The following is a 14,603-nucleotide window of genomic DNA, read 5'->3' as shown; positions in this document are numbered from 1 at the left end:
ATTTTACCGGGGGGAAAACAAAATGTACACATATAAATACATGTGTATAATCATACATAGACAGGTATGTACATACATGTCCATATGTGTATATGCATATTTATGGGTAGGTATACATATATATATATAATATATGTATCTATACACAGGTGTACACACACACACAAGGTTGCGGTAGAGGGAAATCAGAAGAGGCCTTATGTAGGAGGAAGTGGCCCTAAAGCTCAGGTCTGAAAAGAGTTGGGGATTACAAAAGAAGGATGTGAGGAAAGGGTGCATTCTAGGCACAGGGGACAGCCAGTATAGAGGCAGAGAGATAGAAGGAATGCCAAATGAAAAAAAGTATGGAAAGAACCTACAACAACAAAGAAAAGGCAATCATTGGTAGACTTAACCTTGGGCAAATCACAGACCTTCTCTGGGCCTTGGGTTCCACATTTACAAAATGGGAGAGGGGCTGGACTAGATTGCCTCTGAGGCCTCCCATCAGCCCTCAATCTATAATCCTATGAATGGTATGAGAATGATGGAACTTGAATCAATGCTCTCGAAAAGATCTCTTTCTAAGCAGTGGATGTAAGCCAATGACAAAAGTTTTAAATCTCCCCAAAAGTACAAAGTCCAGCCAAATTAGGAAGGAGGCATTATTATCACCATATGGAGAAAACAAACCCCAGGAAAGTGAAAGTAGGATCACTTACCCACATTTCAAAATTCAAAAGCCTTTTCCTTTTATACCAAGATTTTCAGTACCATTTTTAGAACACCATGACATGCTGATTATAACCATCTCTTAGAGACAAAACATATCACCGTAAGCAACTTGAGGTCAAGGACTGTCTTTTGCCTCTTTTTGTATCCCCAGAGCTTTGCATAGTGCTTGGCACAAAGGAGGCACTTAATAAATGTTTACTGAGCGACTGATACCACAAAAAGAAAATGGAAGTGGTATATTAATAACCATACCCCACCAGGGTAGGGAAGATAATCTGGCTAACCAAGCTGAACTGCCTATATTCTGTACCAATTCTGTCTCTTTAAAAAAAACCACACACACACACATTTTATGCTTGTTGTTTTTATATGATAGTCATTTTTGGATATAGTCCAGGGTCCCACCCCTTATCTTTCTTATAACAAAGAAAAAAATTAAGCAAAACCAATTAATGAAGTGACTGTATCTGCACCTAGGCTTCCACTTCTTTGCCAAGAGGAAGAAGAGGTTTATTTATCTGTTCTCTAATATGAAGACTGGTTTCTACAATTACTCAGTTTAGTTTCCTTTTAGTGATCATTTAATTTAAATTGAGGCTACGCTTTATTCCAAGTTAAGTGTCTTTTCAAAAAGTAAAGAAAGAATTATAGTCTTTACATTTCTCAGTATAGGATGGGGCTGTGAAAATTCCTTAAAGAACACCCAAAATATATCCTCAGACCATTCATATAAAGATTTCAGAGATGAGAAAGCAGGCTTTACGTGTTGGCAATTGCTGTCTTTTTGATTGCCTTTTTGGGGTGATATTTGTATATGATTTTTGTGATATCTGTATATGATATTTGCATGTGGTTTTGTGATGTTTTATATGCTTTTTATGATATTTTAGTAATATTTTGTATGATTTATGATATTTTCAATATGCTTCAAAAATTCTCCCCTCTGAGATATTTTGAAAATTCATCACTGCATGTCTTTAAAGTTGTGTGTTTCACGTCCTGAGGAGGTAGCATCCATTGTAGCGGTCCTATTAAATTTGCTAAAGAGAAGAGTTGACTACAGAAATGTCACTGGATTGTTTCTGTCTTTTTGTTTTCTTTCCTGTTCATGTATAAAATGCTCTTGGGATGATCGAGCTTTTCTGGGTCTCAAACATTTTACAGCCTTCATTTCCCCCTCTATTGCTTTTTGCTCTTTTGTGATAAGACACTTGGAAACCTCCATCTTAAAAAAAAAAAACCTGGATTGCCCTTGGTTGCCACATCACTCTGCATGGCAATCAATCAACCGCTTAATGGGTAAGGGGGTTTCTGAGCTCCTACGGCCTTCTCATTGGGGTGACTGTCTTCTATCACAAAGTTCTCTAAGTAACATCAACAGAGTTAATGACTGACATCATTTTCCCATTTTTCAGAGTTCATAGGATTTCAAAGATTTATCAGTGAAAGGGAACTTAAATGTTATCTGTTCCACGCTTCTCATTTTACAGCTGTAGAAACTGAGGCGAAAGTCGACGTGACTTGCAGTTAAAAGTATGTCAGGTGGGAGCTGCTTTAATAATATGCAGTGTATTATTCTTGCCTTTATCTTCCCTTCTAATTTACCTTTACTATTATCAGTCAGTGATCTGAGTGCACACAGATAGCTAATTCTGAAATGACTCCCACATCAGTAACTAGTCATTTCCTGCCTATCAAGACAGGGCCAATTTTCACTTGTTGTGATGATGTTTGGTGCTCACCACAATTAGGACTCTCATCCTGAATGATGTACAGGCTTGACACTGAATATGCTATTAGCCTTTGGTCTCTTTCATTTCTGAACTATATTTTGCAATGTATGGGCCCATTTTCTAATGAAGTTTTCATGATCCTCCCCTCTGTACCCACAGCTGAAGGGAAGTAACCATATATCAAGTTATTCACTGACTTACTTTGAAGCATCTCCTCAAGCTCTTTATTGGATTTCTCGACTTTTCACCCTATACTGTTGGTGCATTAGTTACGATGATCAAAATACTCTGGCCTCAGTTCCTTCATCTGTAAAATGAGGGGGTTGGACTAGATAGCCACAAAGGCGCCCTTCCAGTTCTGTATCTAGGCTACTATGATCATCAAGTTGGGTTCTTAGCTTGTGTTTACCATGAACATTGTCTGATCAGCCGTAGTCAGACATACTATACCTTGGCTCCAACACAGTGCTGTCCTTGTGGTCCTCTTTGAGAATGAAATGACAACAACCAACCATAATCAAGGGTGGTCTCTGGCCATACAGCAGAGCTCTTACGCTAGTCTTCCCTAAAGAATGCCAACTCTTCTACTTTATTAGATCCTCCAAAGGGAACCTGTATGAGTTATTCTTCCATTAAGGTTCATTTTGGCAGGAGGGGGCCCCTGGTATCACTATGGAGGGGATTCAGCCCCTTTAGCACTCTATCCCTTGGTCACTGGACAAAAGACTACATGGAGGAGTCTTAAGAGTTAAATTCAACTAGTGTTTATCAATGGTCTCAGAATGGTGTAATTCTTAACAGCTCCTACCCCCTACCTCCTTTTCCACCATTAGATTAATATCACTGCAGAAACAGGTTGCACAGGACTGGCAGCTATTTTGTATGTTTATACTAATCTCCAAGGCCAAAAAAATTCACCTAGATGTTAAGGGATCTTGCTGGTGATGAGCCTTTAACTCATCCAGGTTGGTTTTCAAATAACAGTCTGTCATAGGGCCCTTACTGGAAGTATTTCCATTTGTAGAACCTGCCAGGGATTACGTTCCCCCAGCTATTTTTGAGAACTAAGGATTCACCTCCACGCCACGATGAGGAATCAGAGTCGGACTTTTGTGAAGGCCGATATGAAACTAGAAAATTGGGATCCAGGAAGGCAATACATAAATCCAGAGAACAGGCTTGTAATCAAGCACTCATAATCAACATGACAGAGTAGAAACTGAAATTTGAGACATTTCCTGTTCTCTCCATGCAGAATACAAATGAGGGTATTTTTGAGCTCCCAGAAAGTAATGACTTTCCACTCTGAACCAGGGGGAACAATCTCTATACAGTTTTCTTTTAAAAATAAATAAATAAATAAAATTGAAAGCTGTGGTGGGAAAAGCCTCACATTACAGATCAGCCTGTCACCAGCTAAAAATTGGACAGAATCAGGGACACCTGGTTCAAAAAACTAAAATGCACAAAAGCCCAAGGCCCCAGACACAAAAGGCTCATGCACCGACTTTGGCAGTCACTGCCTGATTTTTCATGCCAAAAAAGAGTTACTGAAATTGGAGCAACTGACAGCCATGGGAGTTTTAACAAACTCCTTGGGCTCATCATTCTATAAATGAGAACTGGGAGAAAAGTTCAACCAGTTAGATCTGACTCATATCCACCTAAGGTCCACTGTTCATGTCTGCCCAGGGCCCCAAAGCACAATCTTGGGACCGAATTGAAATTGCATTCATAGGTTCAGCACAAAATAATAAATCATGCCTGCCCGACCAGTGAACTCAGAAGCGGTTGAGGAGAGGGATTTGTGAGCAGAGCCTTGGGCCAACAAAAGTTTAAAAGACTAAAACCTAAGCTCATCAAATAACACAACTTTTCTCTAAGGATTCTTGCTTTGAGCTACTCGAATTCATTTTCTTAACTTTTCTCTACATATGAACAGAAACATTTTTAATGCTTAACTCCAACAACCTGATAGATGTTAACATTGTAAATGGCCTGATCTACATAGAACTCCTAAGAACCCCACAAAATACATTTTGCCAAGTGGTCTCAAAGAAGGTCTAAAGCCATCTCTGGTTAGGAAACATGTGGTCATCCCTTTTCCACTCTCACTTTGGTTTACATTCCTAAGTGAGTCTTCATTGCTTAAAGGAACACCCAGCATACTTCCATTTAGCTGACATATTTAATAAGGGTTTACTATAGGCAGAGGCCAGCTAGGTGGCACGGTGGATAGAATGCCAGGCCTGGAATCAGTCATTTTACCCTCCTGAGTTCAAAACCAGCTTCAGATGCTTATTAGCTGTGTGACCCTGGGCACGTTGCTTAACCCTATTTGCCTCAGTTTCCTCATCTGTCAAATTAGTTGGAGAAGGAAATGGCAAATTGCTCCAGTACCTTTGCCAAGAAAACCCCAAATGGGGTCATGAAGAGTCAAACATGACTGAACAACAACTCTGTGGGCAGAGTATTAGGTACTAGAAGAGAGACCAACTTTAGATAAGAAACAGTGCCTGCCTTTATGGAGCTTGTAGTCTAACAGGACAATACACCTACACAAGTAACTAACAGCTGACAAAATAATGGATAAGTGAATAAAGGGTGAACAAACAAGGAGCCACGCAAAGTCTGGGAAGGGAAAGATCATTACCGACTGGGCTAGCGGGAGGGCTCAGGCAGAGCTTCATGGAGGTGGTGACATCTGGGCAAGTCTTCACTTTCTCCTTTCTCATGATTCATTCCATTGGTTGTAATTCTTCTTTACAACTGGACTATTATGTAAATAATGCCAACGTGAAGGTGTATGTAGAGCCTACACTGGATTACATGCCATCTTGGGTGGGGAGGGGGGAGGAGAGGGAGGGAGAGAAAATTTGGGACCCAAAAACTTTTGGAACTGAATGTTGTAAACTAAAAATAAAAAAATAAATTTACATTTTAAAAAAAGGCAACACCAATGAGGACAGAGAGAAAGAGCTGGTGATGAGAGCCAGTAAAGGTGGAATCAACAGGTGGTAAGGAGAGGCCAAGCACGTCTTGACTATTTATGCTTCCTTTTGCCTGAGCTCAGAGTGGACTCCAGGAGAGTGACTCATACTCTTGAAGGTGGCCTAGGAAGTCACAAACCTTCTACAGCCTGGGGGGAAAAGGAGGTGACAGAGGAAAGAGATATAACTGTCAGAATGCTGAGGGTGTGCTAGGAATAAATGGCTCTCAGTAATGTTCCAGGCCAGGTCACACCCTGGCCCTCAAATATAGAAATCTGGAGAATGCCACTTGTGTGGCTGCTTGGACTCAACAGCCTGAATCTCTTTTACCCGAGGCCAAGGGCGACATTTTCCCTTCTACTGAAACCTGTACAGGGTTGACCTCTGTGTATTTACTGCAACCTACTGTTACCCAATCTGTTACCCAACATTAGAGAACGGATCACTGTGACTAATGCTAATACTAATATTTGTAATTAATCTTTGCATTTATATCAATATGAGCAAATGAATAAAGCATTTACTTAGAGCTTAGTACGGCTTTGTAAAAAGTTCCACGCAGTCCCTGCTCTCAAGGAACTCACATTCTACCAGGGGAGACAGCCTGTAGGAAAGTTTCAGCTGCAAGTCAAGTGAAAAAGTCCTATCGTCTTCAGGGTTCAGAGGCAAAGCAGATGTTGATATATCGATGTCAAGTGTTATCAGAATCCTTATCTTCATTAAAGTCTCAGCTCAGGGGCTGCCTACTATGGGAAACTTTAAAAAAAAATCTCCCTTTCCCTCTGTTGGTTTTTTCTCCCTCTCAGAGAATCACAGAATTTGAGAGCTGGAAGGGACTTCGGCTGCCTTCTAGTCAAACCCAAACATGAAGGAAACCTCACTAAGACATAACCAACAAGAGGTTTCCGTCCTCATCCTCATTCTCACCATCATCAGGGACAAGCATTTATTACTGTGTCCTATGGACCAGGCTCGGTGTTCAGCTGAAGGCAGGAGCTCTGTCTTGCTTCATCTGTACATCTACCCAGTGCCAAGCGGGCAGTAGGAATTTAATAAATGGATCGACTGAATGGAATTTATCCTGCCAATACCCCAGTAAGACACTGAGACAGGCCACAAAGTAGGAAATGGGGGTTCTGAGACTTCAGAAGAGAATTCCCCAGGATTAAACAGTGAACGAAACTGGCAGAGCTGGGGAATCACTGCAGGTAATTTTGACTGTAGTCCATGCCATAGACTGTGGGCCAGGATACTGATGTGCTGGGAAGGGGTGAGTTAATTTTCCTTCTCTGCCCCACCCCACCCTACCTCCTACAACATCAGTTGGGTCTGCTAGGAAGTGGTGGTACAGACCTGGGACAATATGGGTTAACTTTGCTCTCAAGTGACTCAACCTGGGACTCAACTGTGGGCCCTTTGGGCAAAGGGAAAATGTAAAAACAGTTTTTAGGAATCTGATGAGTAGCACAAGAGACCTAGGGGCCACTCCTTGTGTCCTACTTTTAATTTCTACCAGTGGTTTTTATTTTTTTATTTTCTTAAATGGCTTTTGGGGGGAGGGGGCAATCAGGTTACGTGACTTGCCCAGGATCACCCAGCTAGTAAGCGTCTGAGGCTGCATTTGAACTCAGATCCTCCTGACTCTAGGGCCAATGCTCTATTCACTACACCACCTAGCTGCTCCCCAAATGGCTTCTTAACTGAAAGTATCAGAATATGAGTTTAGTAAAAGGTCAAGTTGTTGGAAACCTCAGGCTCTGAGTGGCCCCTTGTTATCAGATGCAGAATACTGACCCAGACAGGGGCAAAGAAACTGTCTCCATCGAGGTCTTCTCAATGAACATGTTTTATGGCCTCAAATCTCCAGGGAGTTCATGTGATGCCAAGTTTCTGTGGTGATATATATCCACCTAGTCTTTCTCACAAAGACAGTTTGCAGTCATACTTCCCCCTCTTGGTTGCCCCAGCATACTAGGAGCCCCTCGTCCTCTGCTTAATAGCTAATAACTAGTGATGATTTGGTGCTAAACACTAAATTATCTCATTTTATCCTCACAACAAATCTGGCAGGTAGGTGCCCTTGTGATCCCCATTTTACAGCTGAGAAAATTGAGGCAGGCAGCGGTTAAGTGACTTGCCCAGGGTCACACAGCTAGTATGTGTCCAGGCTGGATCTGAACTCAGGTCTTTATGACTCCGGGTAAAGTGCTCCATCTACTGCACCACATGGTTGCTCATTCACACAGGTCATGTCACACAGCAGACTGAATTCTGGGCTTGGGAGTCAGAACAGCCTAGATTCAAATCCTACCTCAGATACCTAACTAGCTGCCTCACCCTGGGCAAGTCACTTAGCCTTGGTTTTTTCATCTTTGAAATGAACTAATAAAAGCAAATGTTGTTATGAAAATCCAATGAGAACATATGTCGTGTTTTTCAAACTTTAAATCACTATATGTAACTGTTGTCTATTCTATCACTCTTGCTACTGCAGGCCAAATGTGTCTTTCTACAGAGAAATTCATCATGCAAAAAGGAAGGAGAATTGTGTGCACAGAGATAAAATATGACAAGGCTGGGAAAGACCGCTCTGGCCTGGGTCTTCCTAAAGATCCTTGCGAAAAATGATCTAAGCCAAATATAAAGTAAACCCTCAAACTAGGTTTGGTTTATTTTTCTATAACACTGCATTCATGAGCTTCTGCAAAGCCCTGACTAATTAAAAAAACCCATGAATTGCAAATGACTAAATATTAGGATCATCAAGTCTTCGAGTAGCTGTTCAGAGTCCCTACAATGAGACCCACTCACTGTCCCTTACGCAGAGAGAGCTACTGCTTCCGGCTGCAGGCTGTTATTCAGAAATTTCACATCAAGGGGCCTGAATTAAAACCAAAGCTACAGATTCTCAACCAAGTAAAAGGTAATGACAACGCTTTCTGAGAATCAGAAACTGCCTCTGCTGTCTTCCTAGCTGGCAGCACATCCCAGACCACTGTGCATACCCTTCAGAGAGGAACAACCATCAGCTCAGCTGCTTGTAACCTCCAGAAAAAAAAAATTACTGGTAATAAGTGTCAGTTACTGGAAATGAAATAGCTGGTGTGAAAAGTAAAAATAACCCGTGAGCCTTTCACCTAGTGCCAAAGCACACGGTGGGTATTTTTTTTAAATAAATGGAGAAAGAAGAATGAGCAGTTTGATGGGATGTGGGGGCAGTGGGTCCCTTTGGCAGAACCAGGCGACAGACCAAAGTACCTGGACAAGACTTCCCAATCACCACTTCACCATATTCACACCCTGTTTCCTGCCCTAAAAGATATTCCCAAAATGGAGAGGAGGGATTTTAAACAGGTAATGTTTTTCCACAATGTTCTGGACAGATATTTTGGTAAAATATCAAAAGGGTGGGAAAGACTGCTGAGGCCTGGGCCTTCCTAATGTCAGAGTAAGAAACTGGAATAAAAACAGAGAAATTACAAAGCTGTTTAATCTCACAGGCATCAGGGGCTTTCGTACCACACAGAACCATTCTCCCACAGGGCACGGAAGAGATTAGGGTACAGTCGAGTTCTTAACAAGTATCTTACACTGCTCAATACCGCAGAGAGATTATAAAACAACCATCAAACCTCCCTAAGAATCAAGTCACATTATTTTGCATTTTTTTTTGCATAGGAAATAGTGACACTCTCAAATTGTTTTAAGCCACATACATCACATTTAACATGGCAGCACCAAAACTGCCATCCTGGTCTGTACCCCCTTCTGATCTTTTCTGTATAACTTATTTATTTGTTTATTTATCTATGTATTGATTTATTCATTTATTTATCTTTTCTGTATATTTTTAAAATGTTTCATTGATGATGTTTTCTTTCTTTGCTTCCCCCACGCCATCACTATCAATGCCCCTCTTCCTACTCCCTTCACCCCCCAAATAAAAGTCCTCCCTTGTACCAAGCAAGTAGGGTCAAAACTATGCATCATATTGGTTATGTATCGTGTATACTGTCCAACAGCTTTCCACCCACGGAGGGGCATGTGGTGGGGAGGGACACGCTTCATCAGCGTTAGGCTCCTGGAGTCCTGACTCATCACTACAGCCATCAAAGCTGAAGTCTTTTGCAATGTTGTTGTGGATGTAGTTAAACTGCTCTCCTGCTTCTTCTGTTCACTAACATAAACTTTTTTTTTAATTAAAAAAAAAGTTTTGGCCTCTGAAAACCTCCTGTGGCAATGGCAATAGACTAGAAAGGGAATAGTGGAACAAGTTGGAAGTTGGTTCACACACTGAGGACGCTGGGAAGAATTCTAGGGGAAGTCCATCCCCAGGGAAGCCTGGTGAGAAAGTATTAAAAAAAGGGTCGGATTTGGAGCCTAAAAGCAGAAATGGATGTCCTTCCAGGAAAGCTACTAGGCAGTTTTTTTTTTAAAAAATAAGTTTTTATGGATGTCTTCTGATTCTTATATCATAGTTATCCCCAGTATCCTTCCCTCTACTAGGCAGTTTAAAATAATTAGATGGGGACAATGACTCAGGGATCCTTCAGAGGAAAAAAAAATTGTTATGGCTGGGATTCAACATTGGTCCTCTTTGGGAGAGGGGGAGAAGAGGAAAGGAAAGATTATTATCGGTGGTAATGTGGTTCTCTCGTTCTTTCCTCCTCTTCTCCTCCTCCTCATGTCTGTCTGTCTGTCTGTCTGTCTCTCTCTCTCTCCCCTTCCCCCACCAGAAACTTTCTTCCTTTCTAATACACACATCAATACTGTGATTATCATCTTTAAGAAGAACTAGTTCTTAATTGCCTAAGTTGGAATCAGAAGTCGAAGTAAAAACATTTAATCTCCGAATAAGAATGAGCAGCTGGACAACACTGGCCCCCAACCCTCCACTCCTAACCCCAAGACAACAGAAACAGCACAAGGCTCCCAGTTAAGTGAATTCAGTTCATTCGACAAAACAGTCCCTGAGGTGGCTACGTATAAGCCACAGTAGTGGTTGGTGCTGTACAGGTCAGCAGTGGAAAGCCTGATTCCTTACTTTGGGTGCTACTGATGCTATGGTGGACAAGGTGAATAGACAGAGGGTGATGGGTAGTGTACATAAGTAATGACATCAAGCACATGTGAACTGCACTTTACACAATCACACAATATAAATGATTAGGTGGCACCAAAATGCACAGAGAGAGTTTAAATGTGACCTCAGACATTTACTGGTCCTGTGACCATGGACAAGTCACTTAACGCTGTTTGCCTCAGTTTCCTCATCTGTAAAGTGGGGCTAGCATCTACTCCCCAGGGTTGTTGTGAGGATCAAAGGAGATAATATTTATAAAATTTTTAATATATTTTTAAAGTACTGTATAAATGTTAGCTCATAGCAATTATTATTATGGAAAGAAATAAAATGGTACCTACCCCACATCAGCAGAATTCATTCTATTTTCCCCAAATCCCAACCCTCCTCTTCCAAACGTCCCAGTTTCTTTGGAGGGCACCATGCTCTTTCTAGCTTCTCAGGTCTACAAACTCCCCAGGATTCTCAAAACTCCTCACTCTCCCTCACACCTACACATCCAATCAAGTTGCCAAATACCGTCTTTTCCAACATGGCTTACCTCCATCTTGCTTCTCTCTACTTAAGCCACTTAATTCAGGCCCTTATCCTTTCTTTCCTGGTTTAATCCAATGGCCTCCTAATTATCTCTGTCCAAGTCTCTCCCAAAACAGAATGTAAGCTCCTTGAGGGCAAGAACTATTCCATATTTGATGTATTCCTAGCACCCAGACCAGTGCCTAGAATACAGCTTAACAAATGTTTGTTGACTGATAGATTGGTTCTCTGAAATCCTACAAAAACTTACTGTTCATACAATCCATTTGGACAATTCGATGCTATCTCATCATCTGATTCATAAATGTTGAATGTGCATATGCCTTATTTTTGAACAAGACAATAAGCTGTTAGAAGCCAGAGGCCATGTCCCTAATATATTCTCATGTCACCTCCCTGACACCCCCACAGCGCTCAGTAAGTAGTGAGTGATGGATCAGTATCGACTGAAAAATATAATTTGAACTATTTCCCTGTAGCTGAGAACAGGTCAACATCTTGAGTCTGAGGCGTGGACATGTACCCTATAGTAATGAGCTGAGTTAAGTAAGAGCTGAGAGGGTTTCGGACAAGAGGTGGCTTTTCAGCCACTCAATGTCAATCAGTAGCTGTATCAGAAACATTCCCGGTGCCACTGCCAATGCCCTTCTGGTCTCAGCCCACCTATGGCACATCACACTTACCTGTCCATTGTGGAGGACAGCGACAGTTGTAAGTATTGACCCCATCCACACAAACTCCGCCATTTTGACAATTGTGGTTTGGGCAGTCATCGATATTCCTCTCACAAGTGTTCCCTTCAAAACCTGACACGAGAGGAACAATAACAAAAAAGGTCAATCATTCGCACAGGGAAAGGTGATCTGCCAAAGGTTCTGACCCAAACTTGATCACCCAGCAGGTTCTGCTCAGTCTCCTCAACTCTAAAATAAGGGGGTTGGCCTACATGACCCCTATGGTCTCTTTCAGCTCTCAGTCTATGCTCAGCCCAAGAACCATCAACCAGAAACCTCTCACCCATACTCTTTCTTCTATATGGCAAATATTACATACTGGGCCTAGCATAATTCCCTCATTGTGATCCCTCCCCTCCAGAGGCTTCAAAGCTCTGTTGGAACACCCATGGATTCCCATTTTATTCACTAGGATAAAATCCTGGTGAAGGTGAACTTTTCCTGCTACTAGGATTTCACTGGTAGTATTTTAAAAACACCCACCCACCAAATTCTTTCATTCATGTCAGTGACTGGGGTTGGGAAAAGGGAAGGGATAGAAAGAGGTAAGATAATAGAGCTGTCATAATCAAACTCTTTTTGATTAGAATACACTCAAGAAGGGCATCCATATGTTCATTAAACATACCAACATTCTGAATTCACTTTCCTTTTCTCCCCGCTAAATTACTCCTTCTTCTCCTCTCTATTTTGCTCTTTGCTTTAGCAGAGTGGACCCACCTTCCTTCCTCTTAATAGCTGCTCTATCCATTGACTGCTTCTAGTGGTTCCACTGTGGTTCCCTTTGCAGGCTTGCTCCTCTACTGCTTATTTCTGGCCCTAAGATTTGGGTCCCTCCTTGATTGGTGTAATCCAAAGCCATCAAGCTTCAAGATCAATGGCTCATCCCACCACGGATGGGTCAGTCATTACATTTGGCCTCCCAAGTCACCCCTTGTACTTTCTTTCCTTCTCTATCTCCGTCACAAGCTCTTCCTATGAGTTCTACATCTATGCTACTCCACCCTAAGCCCAGCAGGCTTATTTGTTGGGTTTTTTTGACTGCAACCACACAAAATAGCACTGGCCAAATAATTTGGGTGGAGAGGAAAAGAAATCACTCTGTGAAACTAAGGATTTAAATAAAACTGGAAATTATGACTCAACAGAATGATGTTCCCCTAAGAACACCATAATGATGTACTAAGTATGAGAGCAAGGCTACTAGATTATTCTTTGGACTCCCCATTTTTTTAATGATCTCATACATAACTGTATGAATACCTGACTACATTTATTCTATTCAAAGATATGAATGCTATAAAGGGGACCATAATCCTTAAGTCTCTTGTGCTATTCCACATTTACTGGGAATCATTAGAGACATGGGTCTATTAACCTACCAGCAGTGGGGCATTGAGTTTTGTGGCATTTTTCCAGAAGGGGCAATGGGTTTACCCAGTCCTGGGCTTTATATTGAGCTACTGCCTGGTCAATGATACACAGAGCTCACCAACTACCACAAGGGTGTTCTCTGGCCAACAATAAGAAGCAAGATAATAAATCTTGATAGGAAATCAAACTTGTGACTTTCACCTAACAATAAAAATGACACTAAAACTGACCTATAGAGGAAGAGTCTTAGGGTTTGGAAAGCATTTTCACAGAAGTGCTCTAAACCAGCACCAGGAGACTGGGTTCAAATCCCACCTTTGTCATTTAATTACTATATGACAACAGGCAATTCATCTGACCTCTCTGAACTCCAGTTTGTTCATCTGTAAAACAAGGGAGTTGAGCTAGATGGCTTCTGAGGTCCTTTCCAGCTCAATTATTCCAAGTCACTAGAGAACTAACTTCCTCCACTATATTACTGTTGCCTTAACAACCTGAAAAACCTAGATTCCAAAGCAAGATTCAATACAACCACTCCTACATTTAGGAGTGGGAGGCTCAATCTGACATTTATTTACTATCTTTTAAAAGGTCTTATCTATACAAACATTTTCTAGAATCACAGAATTTTAGATCTGGAAGGAATCTTAGTAATCACTCAGTTTTACTTCTACTTTTTTTTCTTTTGATCCAAATATGTGACTTCATTTGGTGTGAGGAACTCCTTGGTATGAGAAGTTGCTCCACTGTTACAGACTGGCATCTCATCTGTAATTTGAACTCTTAGAGAGTGGCCTGAGGCATTAGCATGTGTCAGAAGAATCACCAGAACTCAAGAGTAAGTGACTGTGAAGTCTGTTCTCCCATCTACCAGGGCTATGTCACTTCCCCTTTCTGCATTTTACAGATGACAAGTTTCCAAACGTGGATGTTAAAGGGGCTGAGAAACAGCTGGGTGTGTCAGGTTCATTGGGAGAATCACACTGGCACGGTAGCAGGGCTATATTAACTCAAGCCAATTTAAATCCTTAAAAGGATAAGTAAGGAGAAATAATATCAGAGGTATGGTTCGAAATCCTCCTGTCACGGTACTGTGGGCAGGTTTGCTTACTGATGATAGCAGAAGGAAGAAGGCTGTAGGGAGGAGGGAGACAGAAAACTCTTCGGGACCCATAATTCCAGAATTTAGCACATCTCTCTTAGAAGCCACCACACCTTTCTTGAGTCTGGTGGGTGAGTATATGTGGAATGAGCCAGTAGAAAAAAGGTTACCCAGCTGGGCTTCCCTAAAGGGTCTCTTATTGGCAAAGGTGACAGAACTCCAAAGCTTTTGAGTGAAAGGCCTCAAGGAATAAGCAAATCTGCAATTAGAAAACTAGAGAACCAGTACAAAAGACTAACTAGTGCTTAAATTAGAGGTTCATGGAATTTAGCCTTT

At 41.5% G+C, this 14,603-nt stretch overlaps 1 protein-coding gene across 2 annotated transcripts in view; it reads right to left on the bottom strand.

Moving 5' to 3' along the window:
* The window catches only part of NOTCH2 (notch receptor 2), a 176,166-nt gene that overhangs the window by 64,213 nt on the left and 97,350 nt on the right, over positions 1–14,603 (bottom strand). For both annotated transcript variants that reach the window (XM_036769157.1, XM_036769158.1), the window contains exon 5: positions 11,741–11,863. In XM_036769157.1, the coding sequence (XP_036625052.1) occupies positions 11,741–11,863 (123 nt within the window). The remainder of the gene's footprint in view (positions 1–11,740; positions 11,864–14,603) is intronic.

This window comes from Trichosurus vulpecula, chromosome 7 (assembly GCF_011100635.1).
Source record: "Trichosurus vulpecula isolate mTriVul1 chromosome 7, mTriVul1.pri, whole genome shotgun sequence".
Classification (NCBI taxonomy): Eukaryota; Metazoa; Chordata; class Mammalia; order Diprotodontia; family Phalangeridae; genus Trichosurus; species Trichosurus vulpecula.
This window is presented reverse-complemented; position numbering and strand designations above follow the sequence as displayed.